This window comes from Onychostruthus taczanowskii, unplaced genomic scaffold (genome assembly GCF_017590055.1).
Source record: "Onychostruthus taczanowskii isolate IOZ18803 unplaced genomic scaffold, ASM1759005v1 scaffold38, whole genome shotgun sequence".
In the NCBI taxonomy this organism is placed as follows: domain Eukaryota; kingdom Metazoa; phylum Chordata; class Aves; order Passeriformes; family Passeridae; genus Onychostruthus; species Onychostruthus taczanowskii.
Genome location: NW_024501237.1, coordinates 2,659,803 through 2,685,034, shown reverse-complemented (window position 1 = coordinate 2,685,034; position 25,232 = coordinate 2,659,803). Strand labels below are relative to the sequence as shown.

Here is a 25,232-nt window from a genome sequence, read left to right as displayed (position 1 = left end):
CGGCGGGCAGGCCATCGTCTGGCGCAACGTGGTGCTCATGGGGCTGCTGCACCTGGGCGCCGTCTACGCGCTCAGCCTGGTGCCGCGGGCGCACATCCTCACCCTGCTCTGGGGTGAGTGCCGGGGTGCGCTACAGGTGGGGCGGGGGCGGCCGGCGGCGGGATCCCGGGCACGGGCGCCTCTCGGTTCCCCGTGTCCCTGCCCTGTTTACTGGCGCGGTGGCTTTTGTTCCCAGCCCCCCCACCGGCCGCTCCCGGGATGCCATTGCCAGCGCCGCGCCGGGCCCTCGGTTGCTGTAGAAACAGGAGGCGCTCCCCCTCCGGTTACGTTTGTCAGGTTTTTTGGTTAAAAAAGCCCAGTCAGGAGCTGGTGTTTCGGTCTAAAGGTCTGAGGGAGGACGCGCTGGCCGTCCCTTTGCTGTTTCACCGCGTTACTTTCTGAACACCCACGGTTTTCTGCTCCGGTTGGGAGTAGAAAATCAGCTCCTCGTTTGTTTCTTGGGGAAGGTGATAAGAAATTTCCATTAGGGAAGATGTGAAAGTCGAGTAAGAGCTGTAAGGTGCTGGCACAGACACAGATAAGCCAGGCTTTCTGAGGGGAGATGGCTTGCAGCGCCTATCCTGCTCACCGTGAAAAGCCAAGGATTCGGTTTGGGGAAGAGAATATGAAATGCAGCATCTTTTCTTCCATCCTACAGTGGTGAGGTCCTCTTTTCTCCACAGAAGAATGATGCCGGGAGAAATGCTACAGAGAAGCACTGCAGTACTGTGCAAGGCTTGTCAGGGTTTGTGAGACCAAATAGATGGTGATTGTCAGCATCACTGTTCAGCATGCAGAACTGTATATTGATCATATAAATCTTGGTGGCCAAGAGGGTAAAAACTTGAGTGCTGCTTACAGCTGATGCAATTTCTTGGATAAATACCCTGCTTTGAGGTAAGTGGAGGACATAACAGCCTGGGATTCTTTTATACAGAGGAGAGAAGGGTCTCTGCTGCAGGAACTCACAGATATGGGATTTGGATTGTTAGGCTGCCATCATTGCTGTCGAGGTGACTCTTCAGAAGCCCCAGCTAAATGCTTTAGAAGTCAGGCTTATTCCTTCTGTTTGGAGAAGTCCTAAATCTCTTTTTCACAGGTTCGGCTTTTGATATTCAATATTAATCCCCCTGAAACTGCCACCATTGCTGCTTGCAGCTGGGAAATGAATCTTTCCATCAATTACTGTCCTCAGTTTCTGGGTCCCTGGAGGGCACCTGCATTTGACTGGCAGCCTGGTTTGCACAATCCCCCCGGCTTGCTCATGACCAGAAGAGTTTGTGGGGTGGTTGTGTTTTGCATAGTTTCCTTCTGTAAGCACTACTCCTCTCGCCTCCCTATTCCCGGTTGTGTTCAGGCTGATTTCATAGTTTATCTTGGCCACAGCTGGGCTATCAGGGAGACCAGGAGAGCCTGTGGGAGCTGTGTGGCTGGAATGCACAGCCTGTGGTCTGCTTTCAACCCTTTTAGGTCCTGTTGTGTGCAGGCAGGTGGGCTTTCTTTTTCTGTTTTGCTTTTCCAAGAAGACAATTTGAAATCATCTCTGATTTCACTGTGCTTAATTACAAAAATCCCTGAGGCTGGAGGCAAAGGATGGAATTACCAATTCAGCCCTCCATCCTCCGAGGTATTTTTTTCCTGGTGGAGATTAAACAGATGCTACATAATAAACAGTTCTCAGTGACTTTGCAGCTTAATGCCTTTCCTTCTGAAAGTGAGAGCCTCTCATTTCTTGACATAATTATTTTTAACAGCCACCCTAGAGCAGACCACAGAGTTTTTACAGGAGTTTGGTGGGTGGTTTTTACAGGGGCTCCACAGCAGGGAGTGAGAGCACTGGCTCCAGCTGTCCTGGACACTGCGTGCCACTCTCACATCTGGCTGCTGCCGGCTCTGCTCCCCTCAGAGGTGCTGAGCAACATGAAAATACACACTCTCCTGCAGAATATGTCAGACAAATTAGCTTGCTGTCACACTGGTGACCTGTTTGTGAGATCCCTCTGAGCGACTCAGGGTAGATCAAAAAGGGTGGCTCTTGCTGAAGTTGACAAACCCACCTCGCTTCAGTGTGGAAGGAAGCAACCGGGGAAGTTGTGTTGGGAGGAATAGGTGTCAATCAGACGTGTCCCTCGCCCTCCCCAGTTCTCCACATCTCTTCCCTGTGCAGATCAGCTGTGAGACTGCCTTTCTGTGGGCGCTGGCTGCCAGCCAGCCTTCGGAGCCGGGCTGGCACGCTGGCAAACTTGGATGGTGGGTACGAGAGTAGTGTCAGGTAGTGCAGTGATGTGTGTACGCTGAAGGGTGCAGATGGAGGAGCTGCAGCCTTCCGTGCATCCCTCTGTGGTTTTCTTTCTCTTCCCAAGCTTTCCTGGCACTCAGTGATCCTGTGCAAGCTCTGCTCCGTGTTCCCCACACTGCTCCTCCATGGATAAGCTGCAGGAACAAGTGTGCTGGGAGTGGGATGCCAGTGCTGGCTGTGACCTCCGTGGTGTCTGGCAGGAAGCCACAGCTTCCCATGACTCGCCACTGCCTGCCTTGGCTTTTTACTTCTCCTCCCCCAAGATACGCACCTCTCATTGTGTTCTCCCCTGAGGGAGGCCAGGTACAAACCCTCCCTCTGTTCGGGGCTTGCTTTCCTCCTTCCCTTCCCACCCCCGGAGGCAGCTGATGCAGCAGCGATTGCAAAGTGGAGCTGAAATGCCACTGTGCCACCTAGAAAACAGCTGCTCAAGCCAAGCTGCCTGCTCGGCAGGGCTCATTTCCATTGGTAATTTATTGACATTTGTCCAGCTGTACATAATAGACAATGGGAAAGCGCTGCCAAGGAAGGCTCAGCTGGTTGTTTACTCAGGATTATCTGTGCTCCTCTGTTCCTGCTGCCTCCCGCACCAGCACCTCGAGGCCCGTGCTGCAGCTTCCCGCACCCCACGTGGAGCTAGGGCTGCACGAGGGATCCCAAACAGCACTCTGGGTGCTGCTGAACTGGGGATGTGAATTGCTGCAGAACCGGGAATTAGGTTATCTTTCAAGGGATGTACAGATAAGCTGGTTAAGACATAGGCTTTCAGGGCCATCCCAGTGTCTCTGTGGAATTTGATTTCAGTCCAAGCTGAACAAAAACAATGAAATTACTCATGTCAAAATTTTCCATGAGCTGGGAGCTGCCTTGACCTGAGAGGCAGCAGGTGGTGTGTGTGAGGCACTGAGCAGCCCCGGGCTGTGCCCGTGGGACAACCATGGAACCTGCTGAGTGGATGTGGAATGTCCCCTGCTGCGACAGCCCGGGCTCCCTGGGAGCTCCCTTGCCTTGCTCTGTGCCAGCCTGACTTGTGGTTTGGTGCGGGGGTGAGTGGAGAAGACCCTGCTGCCTTCCCCCTGGTGCTCAGCACCACGGGGGTTTGAAGGGGGGCATCTTCATCCTCCCAGGAGGAACTGAGCAGCTCGCTGCTGGTGGGGCTGGCTGGGCCAAGCATGCAGATTTTCCAGGAAGGAACTTGTGCAAAGGGGTGCTGGTGGCCAGCTGGGGCTGTGGCTCACTGATGTCCTCTTTTGGGCTGGACATGCTGCACCACCCTCCAGAGGTCACCTACAACAGTAACATGCCATTAAATGATGCTTCTTATCCAGAAACCTTGCTCCAGCCAGGTCCACCCTGTGGCATTCCCAGGCATTGATTTAGGAATGCAAACTAAAAAACTCTGAAATCCTTGTACAGAGGGAAGTACCAGCATGTTTCACTTCAGGGCCCCGTGCTAACAGCTGCTCACAGTTTCTTTTGGTGGGCTCAGGATAATTTCTTAAAGACTCCATCTGGGGGATCACGTGATTGTCTCGGATTTTGTTTGGAAAAAGGTGCTCTTTGGTCTTCTCAGCTCATGAGGAAGCACGTGAAGTAGCCAAATTAATTTTAGGAAATAGAGCCGCCACAAAAGAGATTAAGCTGTTTACCTGTTTTAAAAACTTTCATTTCAGGCTGCTGAAACACCTTTAAAAACCTGCACAAGCCATGGCCACCCAGAAATCCCAAATCACCTGGCTCTGTTCGGCAGAGCTGCGTGAGGGAGGAGTGGATGTCCCACGCTGCTGTGCCTTGCCAGAGCCTGAGGTTGGCAAGGAGGATGGCCTTGCCCTAATGGTGCTCAAATGGGAAGGGAGGCTTGCTGCTGTTGTTTTAGCAGCGTTTAGGAGATGTTTTAGTGCTCCTGAGAGCTCCAGATTGTTCATGTTCAGGCGTGGTGGGCTCTTTGCCATGCTTATCCTCAGCTTTCCCCTGTGCTGTCTGTCTGTCTGGGAGCATAGACAGAGCAGCGGTGCTGCCCAGCTGCACCCCTGCTGAGATGCAAGCTGCTCCCAGGCAAGAGTCTGGACCCTGCCTGGGATGCCTGGACCTGCCTGGGATCCCTAGATCCTGCCTGGGATGCCTGGATCCCTTCAATAAAAGAGATTAAAGCAATTTTGGTCTTAGCACTTCGGGTTATCGCCTTTTTCTCAGGCTGCTGATAGGCAGCACGCCTATGTAATGAGGCACAGGTTGCTGTTGTGCACTGCAGATGCCAAGTTTTATTGGTCCTGCATGGTTCCAGAGTCTTGGATATTCTTGAGTGCCACCTGCTGGCTTTCTGGTTATTAACTGGCTTTAGTTCCAAACCATTCCCACGCACGGCCAGACAGCTGTAAATAAAAAAATCCTAGCCCCAGGGGAGTTCCCCTTGCTACCTCTGTGGATGAAGGAGAGTGGAAATATTGTCTCTGTTTCACACCCAGTGAAATGGAGACATTTGATGGAAACTTCTCTGTCACTCCTGCTGCCACTCTGGAGAGTGCTTATGCTCCCCTGTGGCCTGGACAGTGGTTGTGCTCAGGTGATTTCTGTAGGTGAGGTTTTGGGTTGGAAATAGGGAACAAATGCATTCATCTTGGATACTTGGTGGGAAGGGCTTAATGAGCAGAAGGACCTTTTTTCACCTTAATCCCCACAGTGATCTCCTGTTTGCTGGCTCCCAGAACAGTCCCAGCCATGAGCAGAGAGCAGCTCTGGGAAGTTTCTGTGGAATACAGGAGGCTGGCCTTGTTGTCCATCAGCACCCAGCTCCACCATGTTTTCAGCAGTTCAAGACAGCAGCTGGTCCACTAGATGATGAGTGGAGAGGAGGTGGAGCATCCAAACGTTAATTGCATCTCTGAGGTGCACATCTGCCCAGGGGAGTAGCCTTCCTTGTCTCCAGAGAGGTTTTGGACTGGCTTTTCCTCCCCTGGCCCATTTGAAAGCATAGTTACATATACATACATATATACATATATTACATATATATATATATATATATATATATATATAATTTACAGCTGTATATATATATACATACATACATATATACAGCTGTCACTCTGAATAGCCAAATTCTTGGCTTCTTTTTTCCCTCCTGGCATCAAGAGCTGAACTTCCATCATCTCTGAGAAGAACAAAGTCTTGTCTCAGTGTTTCTCTCCTTGAAAATGGCATGGGCCCCAGATCTGGGGGTGGCTGTAACAATTCTGGGAATGGACTGAGCTCTGTGTCCATGGTAAAACTGGGAACATGCCCTCACATAGTGCACAGATAGAATAGCATCACAGAATCACTTGGGTTGGAAAAAACCTCTAAGATCCTCAAAACCAACCATTAGCCTACACTGCCAAGTCCACAACTAAACCGTGTCCCTAAGTACTACAACTGTGCATCTTTTAAATCCACCCAGGGATGGAGACTCCACCACTTCCCTGGGCAGCCTGCTTATGGAATAGGTATGGATGGATACAGTCACAGAGTGTCCCTGGGTCTGTTCCAGAATCCTGCTCTGAGGTGATCTCCTGCTGAGGACAGTCCTGCCTGTTGGATGTTTTCCCTTCCCCATTGTTCACTCCTCTCTTGTTTAACTGTTGCTGGAGGTGGTTCCTTAAGGCCTTGTCTGTCCCAGTGTTGAGCTGTAAGTATGTGTTTTTGTTCCTTATCCTGATTTCATCCCCAGTGCATTGGTGGTGCTCCTGTGTTGTTTCCCTCTGTCCTGTGTGCTGCACATCACATGGTCACTGTCAGCACAGGAATGGGGAAAAAGTTCCGTGTGTGTGCTGAGCCCTGGGGGTGTGTGATGGTCCTTTGGTCCTGTTGCTCTCAGGAGTGGGTTCAAGGCACTCCTGTGGAGTTCCTGCAGTGGGAATGGATGAGTGAGCAATAAAAATGTGTGTGCTTGTTATTGGGATGTTCACCCAGCGCAAAGCACTGCTGGGCTGCTCTGACCAGCCAAGCCACAAGAACCTCAAGCACTCCCTCTGATCTGTGATGAGGACAGAGATGACAGCTGGATCCAGCAAAGACAGAAAACCTGTCTGAATTTGGCAGGATTGTTGGCATTTGGGCTGCCCCTGATATTGTGGGAATGGGAGAGGCATCCCTGTGAAGCAGCCCCCTGAAGAGGTTTGTTGGCACCCTCAGAGCTGGCTGTGGCTAACACACAAAAGCCCAGCCAAAGACTTGTTGGCACCCTCAGAGCTGGCTGTGGCAAACACACAAAAGCCCAGCCAAAGGCCACAAAAGCATGAAGTGCCTTCTTTAGCCATGGTCCTCCCGTCCCTGAGCTGGTTCAGGCAGCTCTGGGAATCATCAGGGATTTCAGACTCTAGTTTTTTATCTTTGGTTATATGTGCAGGTGGGGATGGCAGAATGTAGCCTCTGAGGAGTTTCAGTGGATGAGTCAGGATGGACTTCTCTGCAGGAGAAGTCTCAAGGGGCTTACTGCACTGAATTTAGTGTGGCTCCTCATCTCTGCCACTCCACCTACCCTCCCTGCAGTCACAGCTGCACCTGTAACTAACACTGATGTTATCATGTAAGCCAAGCAATTTCTTGTAATCAGATTTTATTTTTACAGCGTAGGCTAACAATAAAATGTGCTGCCCCACTGGAGAGTGAAACATTAACAATTACTGTGCTAAGTAAAGCAAAGCTGATGTGAAACAGAGGGGAAGGCTGTTTGTGATGCTGGCATGGGGGCTCGTGTGCCTGCCATCCCTCTTGGTCCTCAACAGCAGGGGATTTCTGGAGGATCTTTCTCAAGACATTTTTGGACAGTGGTGTCTCAGATGATCTGAGTGCTAGAGCTCACTGGAGGAGCAGAGCTGGCCTGGGGCAGGGCTGTTTGTGCTGGAGGGACACAGTGAGGAGTCACTGGGGCAGTGTGGGGAGCAATAATCTGGTGAGTGCCCCTGGGGAGCATCATCCTGCACACATACAAGGTGCAGGATGCACCTTGCCCCATCCTCCAACCTGACAGCTCTGGCTAACTGATCTGTTGGGTGCAGGGGGCTTGTGCCTTCTGATTTTCATGAGGTTTAGCCCTTGCAGCCCAGCTCTGAGGCTAAAACTGCCAGCAGAGAAAGCTGGAAGAGGCCATTTTCTTGCAACAGGTTTTGCTCTGAGCTCTGTTTGGTTTTGGAAGGGGGAGGAAGAGGTACAGCAGCTGATAGCATACAAGTGGAGCAGACACAAAACAGCTAGGCAAGGTGCAGTGATACAGAAGGAAACATCATCTGGACTGTGAAGTCCTGAAAAGTCAAACCCATGAGATCTCTGCTTTGGTGGTCACGGGGAGGGCACTGGGTCAGAGCAGGGCATTTCCCTGTCATGTACCTGGTTCTGCACAGGGTAAGCTTTGGCTTTGGACAGGGATATTAAGCAATAACATAACAATAAATAAACCTTCTTCCTCAGGGCAGAGCTGTCTGCTGAACACAAGGCTCTGGGGTGCTGTGCTAATGGCTTAACCATGCTATTTTTTTACTCTGTCCCTGAAAAAAAGAGGTAAAATTGGCATTTATTCTATCTTGGCATTTATAGAGCACTTAAAACCCACCAGAGCCCGAATCTGTGCGGATTGAGGACAGCAGTGAGGTCACTAGGAGAGGAGTGAAATCTGCCCATGGTTTTGTGATGACGCAGGACCCAGCTGAGCTGAGACAGGCTACACATAGGCATCAAAAATTTCAGAGAAGCCAAAGCATCTTCCAGCCTTCTCTTTTGATCTAAAAATATATGCAAGCTGTTCGACATCTTAAGGCAATCTTCAGCTGCTGGTGAGTTCAGGGAATCTGTATTTCCTTCCTAGGGGAGTTCTATTCTAGCATTGGTTGGAATACTCACTGTCAGCCACGATTTCCATTGCTCTATTGGCTTTATTTATGTCACATTGGCTGCAGCTGTCAATATGAACATTTCTGCTATTCCAACCGGAATAAAGTCTTTTGTATACTCAGCCAAAAGTGCTGGCTCTGGGGAATGTTCCTGAAAATGCACATGCAGGCATGTGCATCCAGGCAGAGGCAGCCTGGATTTCATGAGCTGGTGGTGGCAGGGCCAAGGGGATGTGATAGACGGCTTCTCCTGGAGCTCCACCAGAGTACAGAGGGGCAGGAGCAGGGCATCATCAGAAATCATCTTCTCTGCAGCTCTGAAACTCTGCTTCCCCTTTGCCTTTGATGTGCTTCCTCTTGTCTCTGTCTCTCTTGGCTCAATTCAGAGTAGCTCAGAGGATATGTAGATCTAATTTTAGATGAAACTTTCTGGCCTGGGATTTTGCATGTTTGCTCTCCACAGGGAAGCACGGCTCCCCGTGAGAGCTGGCATGACCCGAATGGTGGGTGGCCCAGGGAATTGGTGCTGCTGCACGCCAGTGCTTTTTAATTCTCATTTGCTCACTTGAATCCAGCCCAAGGAGCTTTGGATGCCAGCCTTTGATAGTTAGCAGGGCTCAGTGAGCAGAGGGCTGGCTAGCAGAGCAGTGTTTCCTTCCCAGAGACCCCAGGGCCAGAGCACTAATTCAGCATCGCTTCTTGGCAGCAATTTAGGGACTACAGTGAAAATTTCTTCCTCCTTAATAAATGTAGTTCCAGGTCAGGAAATAAGGCTTTTTTTTTTAGTAGGATGCTGCAAGTTAAATGATATGTTACTGCTGCCTGGTGTCTCTTTGCTGTGGAGGAAGAGATCACCAAGGTTTCCCTGGAGTTTAGCAGTACAGATCTGTAATGGGGACTTGATATCTAAGAATGCTGCATGGTGACCCTGGCCCTCCCACTGGTGCAGTGTGTGACATCAGCCAGCATTTTTAACTGAGGTGTTTGGAAAGACCGTTTGGTGTAGGAAAACTTTGCATTCTGAGGGCAAACATGGCATTTTAAGAAAGTGTATCCCCAAACTTGACAGTATCTAATGAAAACATTAAAGAGCACACGAGACACCACAAAATTGTCAGCTGCATTTGTGGTCTGAGCCCTGATGTTGAATCAGAAGAGAATCTTCTACCTCTGTCTGTGTGTGTAGTGAAGTGGAGGATCTCTTAGGAGTTCAGAAGAGACCAGGCATGGTGCAGCTGCTGAAATGGGTGACAGTGCTGCCCTGAATTTCAGAGGGAATGAAGTTAGGCATCACTCAGCACTACTGGAAGTACTTTCCCTGGTTTGGTGATATTAGTCCTAAATCTGCCACTGAATAACAGCAAAACCCAAGTGAGGAGAAGGCACATACAGGATAAGGATATGCAAATATAATTTAATTTTTAGAAAGGAAGAAATCACCACTGGAAGTTACATGAGTGTTACATATTTATGGCAATCAGTCAGTTTTGCATGTTTGTGCTTGAGCAATTTGCTGTTTGTATGTTTCATGCAGTTCTTGCAGCATAATGGAAGATTTTGGGTTTGACTCTTTAGGTTAGTAAAATTCCCTAACAAGCAATTTTTATGTGATTGAATAAGCACAGGTGGATGCTAGTGTGGAAACAGACAAAAGTTTCATGTCCATTCCTGTAATTTTTAATCCTCAAATAGTTTTGTTTTTTTTAATATAAGTGAGTCAAGTTGTGTTATCCTTTTACATGCAGGGGAGAAAAAAGGCCTGTGCTAATGAAAATTTCTCAGTAGCTTGCTTGAGACTTTGCTGGCTACTGTGGAGAGAGAATTTCCACCAAATGGTGTCATGTCACAAGATGTCTTCATCATGAACAGCATTTTAAGGTCAGCTGTCTCCAGCTGCCCTCTTGTTGAAGAGGTAACAGATGTCTACAGGTGAAGCACAGCTCTTGCATGTGTTAATTTTAATTCCCCAAGCAAAAGATGTGATTCCTTTACCACTAGCGTGATTAGAATTCACATCTGAGGAAATTACTCCTTCCTGTATCCATGGGTTCTTGCCTGCTGATCCTTGAACTGCTGGACAGAGAGTGTGTTTGTAAAAATGAATAAGGTTTTTCTGAATGTAAGTTCAGGCTGGGCCTGGGAATGTGTCAGACCTTCTAGACTAAGCAGTGTTGGGATTGTCTCACCTGGCTGTGGGACCTCCGTCAGAGCAGAGTGCTGTCTGCTTCTGAAGCTGTCCCCAAAAAGATGGCAGTAGAAGAGCAGAGGTTTTTCCAAAATAGCAGCTGGAGGGTGTAGACACTGCTGAAAGGAGCAGCTCCCTGAGCACGTACAAAATAATGCTGTGGGTTAGTTCTGAGCAGGCCTTTGCATCAGGGGGTTGGCAGCAGCCAGCACAGGAGTGAGTGGGGCTGATGTCCTCAGAACAAGACATAAAACCAAGGCCCTGACCCTTGGTGGCTATCCTGACCCAAGGTCTGTCACCCTCCTGGTCAGAGCAAGTGTGCTAACAATTCTGGGACAGCCTCCAGTAATTACTTGCCTTGGTAATTACTTTTCATGTACTCTCTGTGCAAAATGTCACATCTTGAAGTCCACACCACTTGAAGTGTGCAGGCAGTGCTAGTGCAAAATAGCTGGCCTATGTTGCCTTTTTTTTTTCTTTTAAGTTAATTTTTAAATTCTTCTTTTACTCAGTCTCCTCTGCATAGCAACTCCCCTTACCCTTGTCAGAAGAACATAGGTGGCTAGGTGAGCCACTGCTCTGATCTCACACAGCCTGCCGTCTCTCTTGTTTGAAGGGGTGAGCACTCTCCCCCACATGTTTTTCCCCATTGTTGGTACTGGAGAGGCTGGGAATTTCTTCCCTGCTTGCTGGCATTGATGTCATACACCCCAGTCCTGGCTGCTGTAAGATGTGTCGTCACTTGACTTAAAACCAAATCTGCTCCAGGACCAGAAAAAAGTTCTTACATGCTGAGACATGCAAACCTGCTCAAAGCTTCACAGAAGTTGCCTGGTCCCAAAGTGTGTTCAGAAAATAGGGCTGTGGTGGCTCTGTGTTTGGAACACCTCAGAGAGAGCAAACTGTGAGGATGGTGGCTCTGCAGGCATTTGCCAGGCTCAGAGAACAACCTTGCTGTGGTTGTTGAAGTCCCTCTGAAGGAACTGGGAGCCACATGGGAGAGAGATGCCTGCAGTGAGTCTGTGAAGAGCTGATCCCTTCCCTGCTCCAGTCCTGCTGTCCCTCCTGTCCCTGCCATCCACGCACAGGGATCAGAGCCACTGGTGTAAGCTGGTGCCAGGCTCCGTGTGCTGCCACCCCATGGGAACAGCTGTGTGATATTATTCTGTTTTAAAGATGGTTTGTGTGTTGACAGTAGTGCTATTGTGAAAGTGCAGTTCATTTTGTTTCACTGCTCCTGTTTTCCTGTCTGAGGTATGGCCCCTCTGAGATTACTGTGATTTGCTCCATCTAACTGGGTTATGTTTGACATTGGTAACGTGTGGATAGTTGCTATCCCACAGTGTCTCCTTGTCATCTGTGCTGAACAAGGATGGCCAGTCATCCCCTAGCTTTCAGGAGCAAGAATTATCTGTTCAGATATGCAGAGTGAACCCAGTGTTTGCTGAGCATCTTCTTTTGGTTGATTTGGGTTTTTTTAATAATGAGATAAAAGTCAAAATCAATCTGTAATGTGCTGGATTCATAAACAATAAATACATATCTTTCTAGTGTGGTTTCAGGTTTCAGAAACAGAAGAAGTTTTAATTTTGATATTTAGCAGAAAACAGAATTTAATTTTTCGGGGGGTGAGATCTGCTCCAATTTAAGCAACGACTAAGATCAGAGGATGATTTCCCGATGCCTGTAGATACAGGCTGTGGCAACATCTCCCCATATCTTCATAGGAGGCCATTTCCCTGGATACTGAGATTTTCAGTTTGGCACTGGACTTCGTAGAGCTTTTATGGAAATCCAGACATGGGCATAATGAGTTGTTCTGAAAAAGGTGGTTCAAATGATTGGTGTTGTTGATTTGCCATCCATTTTAAAATTATTTACCTGGTGTAGTTTTCATTGCTTCTGTCTGACAGTGAGATGATACCTCTGTGCCTGCTGTTCAAAATCACACTGATATCGTGCTGCCTTATCATACGGCCCACTGGGAATATTTTATGAACTGTTGGTGATCTTCCTTTCAGGCTCCTGCTTCCCTGAGCTTCTCATCCTCATCACAGATCCCTGTCTCCAATTACTGCTCCCCAAACTACATTACTTTGCTTTGTCTTTACTTTGAGCCCTTGTTTCCCTCTTCCTGCATGGATCCTTCCTGTGTTTTTTTAGCTCTCTCACTGCTGCTCCAAATATAGCATCATCCACTGTTGTAATTAGTATGCTGTTTGCCTTTGTTTCAGGTCATTAATAAGAATGTTGAATAAAAATCTTCTGCCTATTGATTCTGGCAAGTTCCCATAAATAGCATCTGTGCACAGGCACAGTGTACTGGAAGCCTAGCAACCCAACAGCTCCCTGCCTGCACGGTACTTTAACCTCATGTGTCGTGTCTCTCTTGCATCCTCACCCTGTCCCCGTGCTCTGGGTCTCTCTTTTGTCCTTTTGCACAGGTTTACCTGCTGTTTTCTCTTCCCTCTCTTCCTTCTTGTTCCCTCTTTTAAGTGATTCTCCCTCTGTTCCAGTTCTGAATTGTTTTGCTTATGCTGTGCTCTGTCAGAAATGCTCCTGTCTAGAGCTTAGCAGAACATGCAGAGTACACATCTGGCTATTTTACAAATTTCCTCTTTGTACATTAGGTGTCCCACTAAATGAAAAAGAAATATAGCATTAATTGTTTGAATTCCAGGTTGTTAATTGGTACTTTTCTTGTGGCTTTATTTTTTCCCCCTTTTTCTGCCATAAATATTATTTACTCTTTATTACTTGGGAAACCCATTTAGCTGCATTTCTGAGAGGGTGTTTTCAGTTGCAATCCTTCTGTGCTTCACTGACATGTTCACCCCCTACACACACTCCTATTCCCAAAAATGGGACAGGTAAGCAAGCAGTATCTTCTCATACAGGTACTGTAGCTGTTCATCATTAATATATAATCATATGGTTGGTAGTCTGATTTTTGGTTTGAGATCCTAATTTATTCTGCAAAGGAGAGCTTGAGACCTGTTCCTTACATGGCAAATATTTGTCATCTTGGCTATTTATACATTGGGAATTAGTGGTCAAATATTATTTTTCGGCACCTTAATGGCTGTAAGAATCACAAAACTTGCTATCACCAAGCAGTGCCTTTGTCTGACAGGATTTTTTTCTGCTCTGACACTGAACCTCCTGGGTAATTTTGTTTGTTTGTTTCTGGGGATGTTTCAACCCTTGGGATTTATATTGGGAAGATTCCTGCTCTTGTGATTCCTCCTCTGCAAAGCCAAAAAATAGGCATGGTGCGTGGGTATGAGCCCCAGCTGTTTCCTTGATCACTTGAGCACTGCAGCAGTGGGCTGGGGCTGGCAAGTCCCTGGGGGGCTGGAAAGGCTTGAGAGGCTTGTCCCTGATTGTGTTCAGTGCAGATATTCCATATGGTCCATTAGCTACAACACAGCCTCCTTCTTACACAGGAAAGAGAAGGGAGGCGAAATCAACCCTAATGCCACATGTCTCTCACTTTACCTTACCTTTACTTTTACCTTAATTTATCTTTCATTCTTAAGCAATCATTCATGATTAAGATGGGTGGGTGCCCTTGAGAAGCACTTGTTGATTAAATGATTGGTTGCTTTGAAGTGGGAGAAAAGCCCCCTTGTACTTTAAGGGAAGCAAAGAAACTGCTGAAGATGGGAGATTTCAGCCCATGACTAGCAGGAGGTTAACCAGTCATAAAGCCCACAGAAAATATGTTCTTGTAATGATTCAGGACTCTAACCTTAATATTTTTATGTTAGCTGGATAATGTCAGTATTCTGTGTGTCACAGATCTGTTCCCACAATTTGAGTGATTTGGAAGGCTTTATTTAGTGATGTTTCTGCACAGCTCAACATCACACACAGCAGATGGTAGGATAGGTTTTCCCTAATTTCATAGAAGTCCAAATCCTTGCTCTAACAAGGCATATGCAAGAACTGGAACTCTATTGTGGAGATTGGAGTGTGAGGAGTTGTGATGCCAGCATTTTTACTGATCTGAGAGTAATCTGTAAATTCGGCAGTGTCTATAGATAATGTGCAGAGAGAATGCATGGTTTTAGTTCATTCCTGTAGCTCTTTTCAGGTAAGTAGAAATTTTAATTTAATTATAGACTTCAATGGACTCAGCATAACTGCACAAATGAGCATTTTCTGGGAGTACCATGAGCACTCAGCCTGCTGAAAATCAGAATTGTCTCTTCAGTGATGGCACCCAAAGCAGGTTTTAGAGAGGCATCATCTTTACTGGGACTCCAGTAAAGATCATTCTGAAGTCATTCTGACTCCAGCTGTCTGCTACATCTTGTGAGAAAGGCTTTGGTTTGCTGTACAGGAGATGACAGGAATTTTGGCCATAGACATAACGGCAAGCAGTTTGGGTAAATATGTTTTTGATGAATCCACCAGCAGAGTGGAAAAAGTCCATTTGCTTCTTCAGTCTGCAGGGGTGACAATCAACATGAAATATGGTTGCTGTTATTTTCCCAAATATCTTTCCATTCTATTTTCTCTCAGATGCTGCAATTTCAAGCACTGTGAGCTGGGAGTTCATAGAGGGACACAGTAGACACACACCTACATATACATTTGTTTTCTTTTTGCAAAGACAAATGTTTTACATTACATACCAGGAAAAGCACAATATGAATTCCTGTCAAGCCTCTGCCTGTCTAACAGGGTTCCCTGGTAGACAGACTCTTGTGCAGACACAAGTACAAAACCCCTTATTTTCGCTATTTGTTCTGGCAACTCTGCTTGGGTATTGGAAATAGTCTGTTTTAACCAAAACATGTCTGTGTGTGTAGGGTGGCAGGGAGCCCTGGCTAAACAGCACATTGCTGCAGATGGTGTAAATCGATTTGAAATTGACCTGTAATGTTCTTTAATGTTTGAATCTGCTCTTGCTTTAATTTTACACTTGCAAAACAAGCCTGTTCTCTTCAGACAAAGAGTCTGTGAGGCAGAGGTGGGCTGAGAGCCTCACCTCCTCTCTGCCCAGCCTCATCTCCTGAGCCACCCTGCAGGCGTTGCAGGCAGGGCAAGGAGCATCTTCACACCAGAGAGGGCACAAGTAATGTCAGTAGGCACCATGGCACACCCCGTGTTTTGGTTTTGTGTCTTTCAGCATATTTCTGTTTCCTGATGACGGCTCTGGGCGTGACAGCCGGCGCACATCGCCTGTGGAGCCACCGCTCCTACAAAGCCAAGCTGCCTTTGAGGATCTTTCTGGCTGCAGCTAACTCCATGGCTTTCCAGGTGAGCTTGTGATGCTTCTTCAGATTCTCGACCTCCAGGTAGCTCTCTCTGCTGTGCAGGGATCCCCTCAGCTTAGAGACAGCAAAAGAAAGAAAAAAACTGGCAGAAAGACATTTATTTGCTGTAACACATGCTGCTGGCTCAGGGGGATGCAGAGCCCCTCTCACCACCCACGTAACAATGTGCACTAGGCAGACCAGGAGCAATAATTGCATAAGGACCAAGCTGAACGTGACCATGTCAGAGGCTCAGGACACCAGCAGCTGATCTGTGGCACTGCTCAGGCCCCACACTTCACAGGACAATGTGGAGACTTTTATATGGGCCAACTTGATTCAAATGTGTCTGTGTAACCAAGAGTCTGTTCATCCAGGCAGTTGGAGACTGTGCCCAGAAAGGAGAGCAGGCACCCTTCCACATTCTTAATTTATCTCTGTTTTATGCAGTGTTTTTCACCAGCCAAATTCAAATACGTTTGTGAAGAAGTGTGTTACTAGCTCTGTACTTGCTGGTAGGCAGTCCTAGACCACAGAAACACTTGTGTAACACCCAACTGGTTGTAGGAGTTAGCCCTGAACCAGGATCTTCTCAGTGTGAATTTGGTTCCTCCTCTGACTGGCAAGGATAGAGATAAGAACCTGCACTAAAATTAAACTTACCTGTACTAAAATTAAACTTATTGAGCTTGGCTGCCATAACACCTTGTGGCACTGAGTACCATGTATGTCTTGTGCCCTAATTTTTCATCTTTTTCCTTTCAATCTGGTTGGTTGACTTTTTGTTCATTTGCCTTGACAGAGAATGAAGAGTGTCCCTTTATCTACCTCTGTACTTGTCATTTATCATCTTTGGTTTTTTTCTTTTTTAAGGTGGAAAGAATTAATTAGTTAGCCCCTCTACACATTACAAAGGGTACAATGCTTTTGCCTGAAAATGGAAATGTGTCCATTTTGACTACAGCCTTTCTTTATTCTGAACCGTTTTCCATCTGCTGTTTGGTTCCTTGGAGAGCTTCACAAGCCCTTTGCTCAATGTGTTAAACAACTGTTTGGAGTTTTGAGAACCCCTGGTACTGTCTCCCTGTTACACAGCTGATCTTATCTTTCACAAGTAATTTAAATGAATGTGCAGAGCTGTTTGCAGTGAGCCTGCACACAGGGATTTCATTGCATTCCGCTCCCCTGTTGCTATGGATTTCGCTCTCAGCTGCATTGTACTCGTCACTGCTTTTGTCTGAGGACACTGGGATTCTGAGACAGGGAAGTACTTCAAAGTAGCTTCACGCCACCTTTGTGCCCTTCATATCAGAAATAGGATGAAAGGCCAAATTACCCACTTTAAATCTGAAGCCTGCTCCTAATTACCATGACATCCACTGTCTGTAAAGGCTGTTGCCACCACCACAAACAGACAGTGAGTGATGAGTTTTCAGGTCCATCTCCTTCACACTGGCTGTGGGAGGAAGAGGTAGCACTAGAGATGCATTCAGCATCCCTGGATGCTAAATGAGGAGGAAACATTGAGAATTCTTGAAGGGCAGGGGAAGGAAACTGCTGTAGAGTTTTAGCTTGATGCTGCCTGGGCTGTAACATGCTGTACCTCCTCTGGAATACCATCAGATGCAGCCACTTTTGCTGTGTGGATTTTTTTTGTGACCAGCTCATGCTGAGCTGTGTTTCTTCTCTCAATCTAAAGTGAAGCTCTCATACCTTTGAAAGACTGTTCTTCTTGCTGTCACTTGTCTGTTTCAGACATAGGTAATACCTGCCTTATTGATCTCCCAGCATTTAAGTTCCAGCACCTCAGCTGGGCTGTGCTGGTGTCATCTCTGTGGCACAATCTGTGTTTGTGCTGGACACAGCAGGAGGGGTGGTGTGGAAATCTGTGTCAGCACATGGAGACTGTCACACAGCCCAGGCCATTGGCACATTTCAGTCTGCAGCTTTGTTAAGGGACCTGCTAATGAAACCTCATGGCTGCATCACTGTCCCAGCATGATGCTGTTGCTCTCTGCTTCAGAAGGGATTTTACCCCTGTGTTTACCCGAAACTTGATCAAAAGTGATGTGTTCTTGAAAAATGGTTGCTAATAATATGCTCAGAGTATATTTACACATGCTGTGCTCCAGTTCGAGGTGTATTTATTGTCAACAGTTCTGGCCTCAGGCCTTTACTTCCTCTTAGCTTTTGTGGTTTTAATTAGATGCAGTTCAGTTGTTTCACAGCTTCCTAACCCTTTTATCTGGGGAATCATGTTTTTTTTTTTTTTTTAACCAGCTCAGCAGGCATCTGCTGTGGCATGAAAAGCCAAGTTAATTTCTCACAGTATCATTGCTTTTCCTGGTTATCTGCTGTCCCACAAACGACTTTATCAAGTGCTCTTGTGACAAACTGATCAATAGTCTCACTTGAAAAATTATTTCTGGTTAAGAAAGAAGACCTTTTCTAAGTGTGCTTCTTGCATAACCCTGTTTTATTTTTAAGTTACTTAATGTTGACATTTTCCAGTCATATGGATATTCCCACTGAAGCCACTTGAAGCAGTGTAGAGGTTTTCATTCCTCTTGATTTCTCTGTAGGAAGGTAGAGGTCTCCTCGTGTTCTCACTGAGGACTTGGGTGACTTTCTTTGCTTTTTTGCAGTTTACTTTGTTTTCTCATGCAGTGAGATAGTTCAGGTGCAGCACACTGAAGCACTGGCAAGGGGCTGATCTTTGCTGCCTCCTCTCAGTGGCTTAGATGCGTCAGTGCTGCAGAAAAATGTCCCCCTCATCCCCAGCCCACTCCCAGCATCACAGTGTTCACTACATGGCAACAGGAAAGGGCTGAGCATAACTGAATGCAGTGGAGCTGAGATCTTTCCGAGGCTCTTGCTCCTCTCTTGTCCCTGATGTGCTCTTGCAGACAGAGAGCATTTTTGCAGAGCTGAAATTGGACAAGGAGCCATTTGAGCTGGATTCTTTAGCTGCTCTTTGCAGTTGTTCCCAGAGTCCCCTTAGTGCTTTCTCTCAAACATTGATAGCTGAAAGACAGAGCAATGATTATTTCTGCAATGCTTTCAGCACAGGGCTCTTGTCCCACAAAATATGGGTACACACAGTTTCATTATCCTGTGCTTGCTGTGTCCTGTGGTGTATTCAGTCCAGATGGGTGGTGTCCTGTTCCTACTTCAGAGACACTGCAATCAGTTTGCTCAGTTCTCCTGGGAGCAAAGCTGCTGTGGTTGGTGGTTGTGGGTGCTGTTCCTAAAAGTAACCCAGGCCTTTCCTGCCTCGGGTATTTCTGCTTCTGACTGTGCAGAGATGGAACTAGCAACGTCTGCTAAGAACTCTGAGTAAAGTTCCACCCTCCTGTGGATCTGGGCATTAACTGACATTTCCACATTTTGGTGTGGAACACTTAAATTCATAGATGAGTGTGTGGCCTGAGGTTTCCAAGTGCTGAATGTGCTTACGATGCCCTGCACTAATAGCTCAGCACCACTGCAAAAGCCATCAGTTTGGTCCAGTGCATCCAGCCTGGGCATCCTGCAGAGCAGACTGGGAGGCTGAAATCCCTTTGGCTGAGTGAACTCAGAAGATCTCTCTTTATGGATCCAAGTGTGATATTGTGGTCCAACCCTTCCTCCCTGCAGTCCACATGATTCCATTTACAGCCATAGGGCATTTCAGTGTCATGTTGTTCACCACAGTGGTTGTAGTGATCCACAAGCTCTGTCCCATTTTCAGGGCTGTGTTTGTGCCTGGAGGGCACCAGCTGCAACCAGCTGAGAAAGAGGATGCCAGAACTGAGAGCCTCTGTACAGTAATCCACTGAAAATAAATATACAAGGTTCCCCATAGCACAGTATTAAAATAACAGTGTAAACATGCATGTACCCAGTCCCTGCAGCCCATTCTCAAACACCCAGGGCACACTGATGATGGCAACTCCCATCAGTTTTTAGTCAACGTGGTTTTCCATGTTGACTAACATGGTTTTAAAACGTGGTTTTACCATGGATGATGGTAACTCCCAACAAACTTTTTTTAGGAGCGTCAGAGAGGGGCTTGCTGCTGTTACCATGTGGGGAGTACTGGAAGTCCTGGCAGTGCCTAGCCTCTCTCCTCTGACCCCACTGTAATTTTTGAGCAGAACGACATCTACGAGTGGAGCCGAGACCACCGCGTGCACCACAAGTACTCGGAGACGGACGCAGACCCGCACAACGCCCGCCGGGGCTTCTTCTTCTCCCACATCGGCTGGCTCTTCGTGCGCAAGCACCGGGACGTCATCGAGAAGGGCAGGAAACTGGATTTCACTGACCTGCTCGATGACCCTGTCGTCAGGTTCCAAAGAAAGTAAGTGCCAGCGCTGGGCCCTGCTGTGAGGTGGGCGTGGAGAGATCCTCCTGCCTAGCAGTCTGGCTGTGGCTCATTCCTTGTTTTCGTCTTTCCCTTTTCTTCCCTGAGATATCCCTGCCACTGTGACTGTAGGTGCTGGGATGCCGTTCCTCTGGCCCCCACTGTTCCCATGTGGCTGACACTTGCTGACTGTCCTCTGTGGCACAAGCAGTGAACCCTGTGCTTGAGCCTCTGCTTTCCCAAAAAGCCAGGGCTGGTTATGAAAACAGCTGTGGCAGAAGTTGCTCGGATCTTGGCCTTCTTCTTTGATCACAGGAGCAAACTCTGCAATCACTAATTGCCTTAACACAGAAGTGCACATTTCACTCTGCAGAGTCATTTCTGGCACCCCTGGGCCAGTGCAGACCGAGTGCCACCTCTCCCAAGACTGCCATTCTATACAGGATTAATTATCTGCATTGGGAATTAGCACAGTCCTAGCTCAGTTTGCTACACAGTCTATGAGAGCTGGGAATTGAGCAACATCCTTTATGCTCTATGTGAGTACCTGTGTTTTAGGCACAAGACTTTCTGCTTGCAAGCATTTCATCCAGGCACTTTGGAAAACTGCTTAAGGCCATTTCTGTGTATTTTCTGAGTGAAGGGAGCCATCAGTTAAGGCTAAAAATTAGAGTTTTTTCTGCTAGCATACAGATTTCTCTAAGGCAGAAAAATTACCCTTGTAATGGAAATCTTCCAGGACTGAGGAATATTTCCCTCCACGTATGGTTGCTTTCACTGGTTCCTCAGTTGGCAGTGCCTTTTTGCAACAGCTCCCTTGCAGTTTGCTGCAGCTCCTCTTGGCTATTACCTTTTCCAAGACAACAGCATCCCACGAGAAGCAGGCTTTACTGCTTTGGTCATGCTGCAAAGGTTGTCTGGTGAAGAAGTGTGTTTTCTGCAGGAAAGTTGTCTTAGCAAATACCTTTGCTCTGGATTTGGATTTAGGACTTAAAATTTGGGTTTCTCCTTTCTACAAGGTTGCAGTGTTGGGTTTTTTTTGACAGCGTCGAAAAACTAGCAGGCACTAAGAATCATAACAAATCAGTAAGAATCATAATAAATCCTTCTTGTCAGGTTTTGTTTTAAGGCCAAATTGTTAACTTTGCTGAATTTAGTGGTGCTGCTGAGTTGTGGACGAGTCACTTTAAAACCACATCACTTCAGTTTAAATCATAGTAGTGCTCCAGGCACGATTGACAGCAAAACCTACCCTCTGTGAATCAGGGAGCAATAATCCTGCAGGTGATGCCAGAGAGGAGCTCACAGGTGAAGTGTTTCCATGACGAAGTTTTCGTGTGGTGAAAGCAAGGGTGTTCCCCAGGCATGTGCTGAGGCATTGATTTCCCTGCACTCCAGGTGAGGAGGTTTCTCACTCCAAGATGGATGTTTCAGTCAGAGGAAGACAATGTACTCTGATGCTTGTTCAGATGGGAGACTTCATGTCTTCATCAAAGACCTTGGTCTGGGCTGCTTCCATCTGGCAGGATATTTTTAATTGATGCCTGATAAGCTGTTCTCATATTTTATTCTATATCCTCAGAGTGGTACAGGCTTTGAACTTTGAAGGAGTTTTCTGGAGTGGAAAGTATTTTTCTCCTCCAGCTCTTCTTAAATCCTGGCCTTGAACTGATGAGAGTCTGATAAGGTCAGACTTCTGACCTTATCAGAAGTCAATCATATGAGTGGGAAATTACTTGTTATCTTTGGTGGAGCAAAGAAAGGGAACTTGTTTGCTTGGAAGGCCTTAGGTCAGGTAAGTGAGAATTGAGTTCTATGAGAAAGCTGAGGAATGCCCTCTTCACCGTGGCTGGTGGTTGCTGTTGAGCTGCAGATCTTCTGGAGTCCAGGATGTGAGGCACAGCCTCCAAACAACAACAAAATACATCAAGCAAAGAACTTGCAAGGCAAGAGGTTGATTTATTTCGTGCACAAGATGATCAAAACTAGCTCATGTGTTACAGATGAGAACTGTGTTCATTAAAACTTCTTTCCTTTCAAAAATACTGCTAATATTAGCATTTTTCCAATCCTCTGTGGATCTTAATTGAAAGCTTTTGTCAAATAAAAATTACAGTTCTTCCTGTCTGAAAGACTTTCAGGGAATGCAAAGTCTTAATGACTGTCTAATAAATCCAAACTCTATTTTTCCTCATCCCTTCCAGAAAACTCAACAAAAGCAGGGGTCTATTTTAAACCTGTCATAGGAGGACGAACAAGACGGGTCTTACTTTGCATTCCTTTTCCCCTCGTAACACCTGCAGGTATTACAAGAGCTCAGTTGTGCTGATGTGCTTTGTGATCCCCACCGTCGTGCCGTGGTACCTGTGGGGCGAGAGCCTGTGGAACGCCTACTTCCTGGCCTCCATCCTGCGCTACACCATCTCCCTGAACGTCACCTGGCTGGTCAACAGCGCTGCCCACATGTACGGCAACCGCCCCTACGACAAGAACATCAACCCCAGGCAGAACACCCTGGTCACCCTGGGAGCCATCGGTGAGTGCTGCAGCCCTGGGCACAGCTCTGCCAGCTCAGGGTGATGTCCCATCCTCTTTCACCCTGGTGGGGCCTCTGGGTGCCTGCAGCTGGACACTGCTTGGAGCCAGGGTTTGGAGGAGGCCAGAGCTTGAGCATCCTAGAGGAAGGTGCCCATGTTCTACTGATGGTGCCCACGCTGAAATAACACCATGTGGTCTCTGGGAAGGGACGTGTTAGCACCCAGCAGCAAGCTCTGCTCAGCAGATAGTGCAGCAGAAGTGAGGGACCCCACTTCTGACTCAGTAGTGTGTCTCCCTTCTTGGAGCACTTCTGGTTTTCTTCCCTGAGCATAAGGCATGGGACATGCCCCTTCCTACTGGGGAGGAACATAACCTCCAACAGATGCAAGACTTGGGCAGTGGGTGTTGGAGAGTCCTGCCTTAGTGTGTTCCTGTGTTGACAAAAGTGCCAGCCTTGTGGTCTTCAAACTCCCTCTCTGTTTTGCAGGTGAGGGTTTCCACAACTACCACCACACCTTCCCGTTTGACTACTCAGCCAGTGAGCTGGGCCTGAAGTTCAACCCCACCACCTGGTTCATTGACTTCATGTTTTGGCTGGGGTTGGTCACTGACCGCAAGCAGGCTCCAAAGGAGATGATCCAGGCTCGCAAGGAAAGGACTGGAGATGGCAGTGCCTGAGGAGTGACGCTTCGCTGTGCCGGCGCTGCTGTCCGCGTGGCTGGCTGGGTGTGCGCGCAACCCCGTGCCTGTGGTGGATTTACCTCTGGGTAGAATTTTTTTGTTTCGGATTGGTTGGGCTGAATTAGTTCCCCGGGAATTGATTCAGCCACAGCCTTTTTTTTTTTTTCCTTTCCTAATTAGCTGTCTTATGTCCAAACTTAAGACTATTAAGTGTAAAAAATGTTATATATTATTTAATATTGCAGTTAAGCGGGAGAGGGATTTGATTTTAGTCACTGTAGTTCATGTCTGAGATTTGTTGTAATTTGCTTGTTCGTGGTAAATGTTGGCAGGTTGAAGGAACTAGCTGTCCTTTCCAAGTGCAGTTAGGGGAGATTTTTGTTCCTACTGCTTATCCAGTAAGGTAAGGTTTTGAGACGCATCTTTCGGGGGGATGGGGCAGGGCCCAGTGTGCTGCGTCAGCTGCATACTCATGGAAAGGACAGTAAATCCACTGATGAAAAACAGTATATCCAAGGTGGAAAATCACCCTCAGTTTAGTTAGATATTAGTTTGGAAACCTGCTTTCTTCTTTTTGTTAGCCCTGTTAGCCAGCCCAGTGCACTGCTGTCTTTGCTAAATATGAAAACCATTTATTGCTGAGCAGGCTTTTGTGTTGAAGATTAGTCTCTATACAGGCCAAAATACCAACTGATGCTATATTGAGATGGTTCCTTTTTTGTCACATATACATTGTAGTTGTAAATGTATAGAGCTCTACCATGTCTTAAGCCAAATAAAGCTTTGGTTTCAATGTTTGGAGACCTAAGTCATATTCTAATCAGTCATGGCCATCGATGCATGCATATTTTAGCTCCTTTTGCACAAGAGGCCTCTTAATTTCTTTTTCTGCCTTTGACTAGTGGGTCTTAGAAGACTGACCTGTATCTAAGTCAGAGCCTGTAGTAATATTTCAACTGCATGCAACATCCATTGGTTTCTGAGCAAAATATAAAGACAGTTATGTAGCTTCTGAATTTTAACAGTTGCCTTGCTTAACTAAAAAAAAAAAAAAAAAAAAAAAGGAAAAAAAGAAAAAAAAAGGAAAAAATTCTTAAAAAAAAAGGCATGTGGATTTAATGGGACATATAGCCCTTTGTGTTAGATGTTAGCCAGTGCAGGAGAGAGGCTTTATACTGTCAGCACTGGAGCACTTTTGAAGATAGAGGGCATGATTTTCATTTATAAAGAATGTCACTGCCTTGCCCCTCGGAGAGGGAGTGCCTGCTTCCCAGACGCACAGCCCCACACCCTGGGCAAGGCAGGGATCTCAAGATAACTGAGACTCAGGCCCAGATATTTTCAGGAAAGATGCAAAAGTGGGGAAAAAAAATAAAATGGTTTCTTTTTTGTTCCGTTTCTTGTTTTTCAAATGATGCCATATAATATAAAAGAGTTGTCTTTATTCTGTCTTTCATCCAGCAGGTGTTTTAAAAGTGTTATTTTGCCATTAATGATGTGTAAACTCTTGAGTGATTTACAATAAACAGTTATGAGTTAGCCTGGCCACTGTGTTTAATTTTGAAACATCTCCCAAAGCAAAGGTCTTTGTGCATCACACATCAGAATTACAGCAGTGTTTCGCTTGGCATTTCCAGCTACACATTTGGTGCAGCTCAAAATACCTCCCCCCTCAGCATTTCTGAATGTCAGGGGAAGAGGAGGCTGTCAAATGGAAGGGCACTGAGGAATTTCATTACTTTGGGCTTCCTGGCCAAGCTGATAGAGGGGAAAAGAAACTGGAAGCTGACATAATCATGAAAGGAGACTATGGCAAGTTCTTGCACGTGAAAATCCCGCTTTAATAGAAAATACCAGCCCAGTGTGACCACAGGACAGTGCTTTGGCCAAAAATATTACATATTTTATTTAGATTTTGCTGTAAGTTCTCTTTGTTTGTGCTGAGATGGGCCTGAAGACCTGGGTGTGTCTGAAGATGTGTTTTGATGTGCATTCATCCAGACTGAGAACCATCTGA

The 25,232-nt window shown here is 46.8% G+C and overlaps 1 protein-coding gene across 1 annotated transcript; it reads left to right on the top strand.

The window, feature by feature from the left end:
* The first annotated feature begins 6 nt into the window (after positions 1-6).
* SCD5 (stearoyl-CoA desaturase 5) lies at positions 7-24,754 on the top strand. The gene is made up of 5 exons (XM_041412165.1): positions 7-113; positions 15,525-15,655; positions 19,788-19,993; positions 22,300-22,532; positions 23,022-24,754. The coding sequence occupies exons 1-5, from the start codon at positions 38-40 to the stop codon at positions 23,210-23,212; spliced, it is 837 nt and encodes a 278-aa protein (XP_041268099.1). The 5' UTR covers positions 7-37; the 3' UTR covers positions 23,213-24,754.
* Positions 24,755-25,232: the final 478 nt, after the last annotated feature.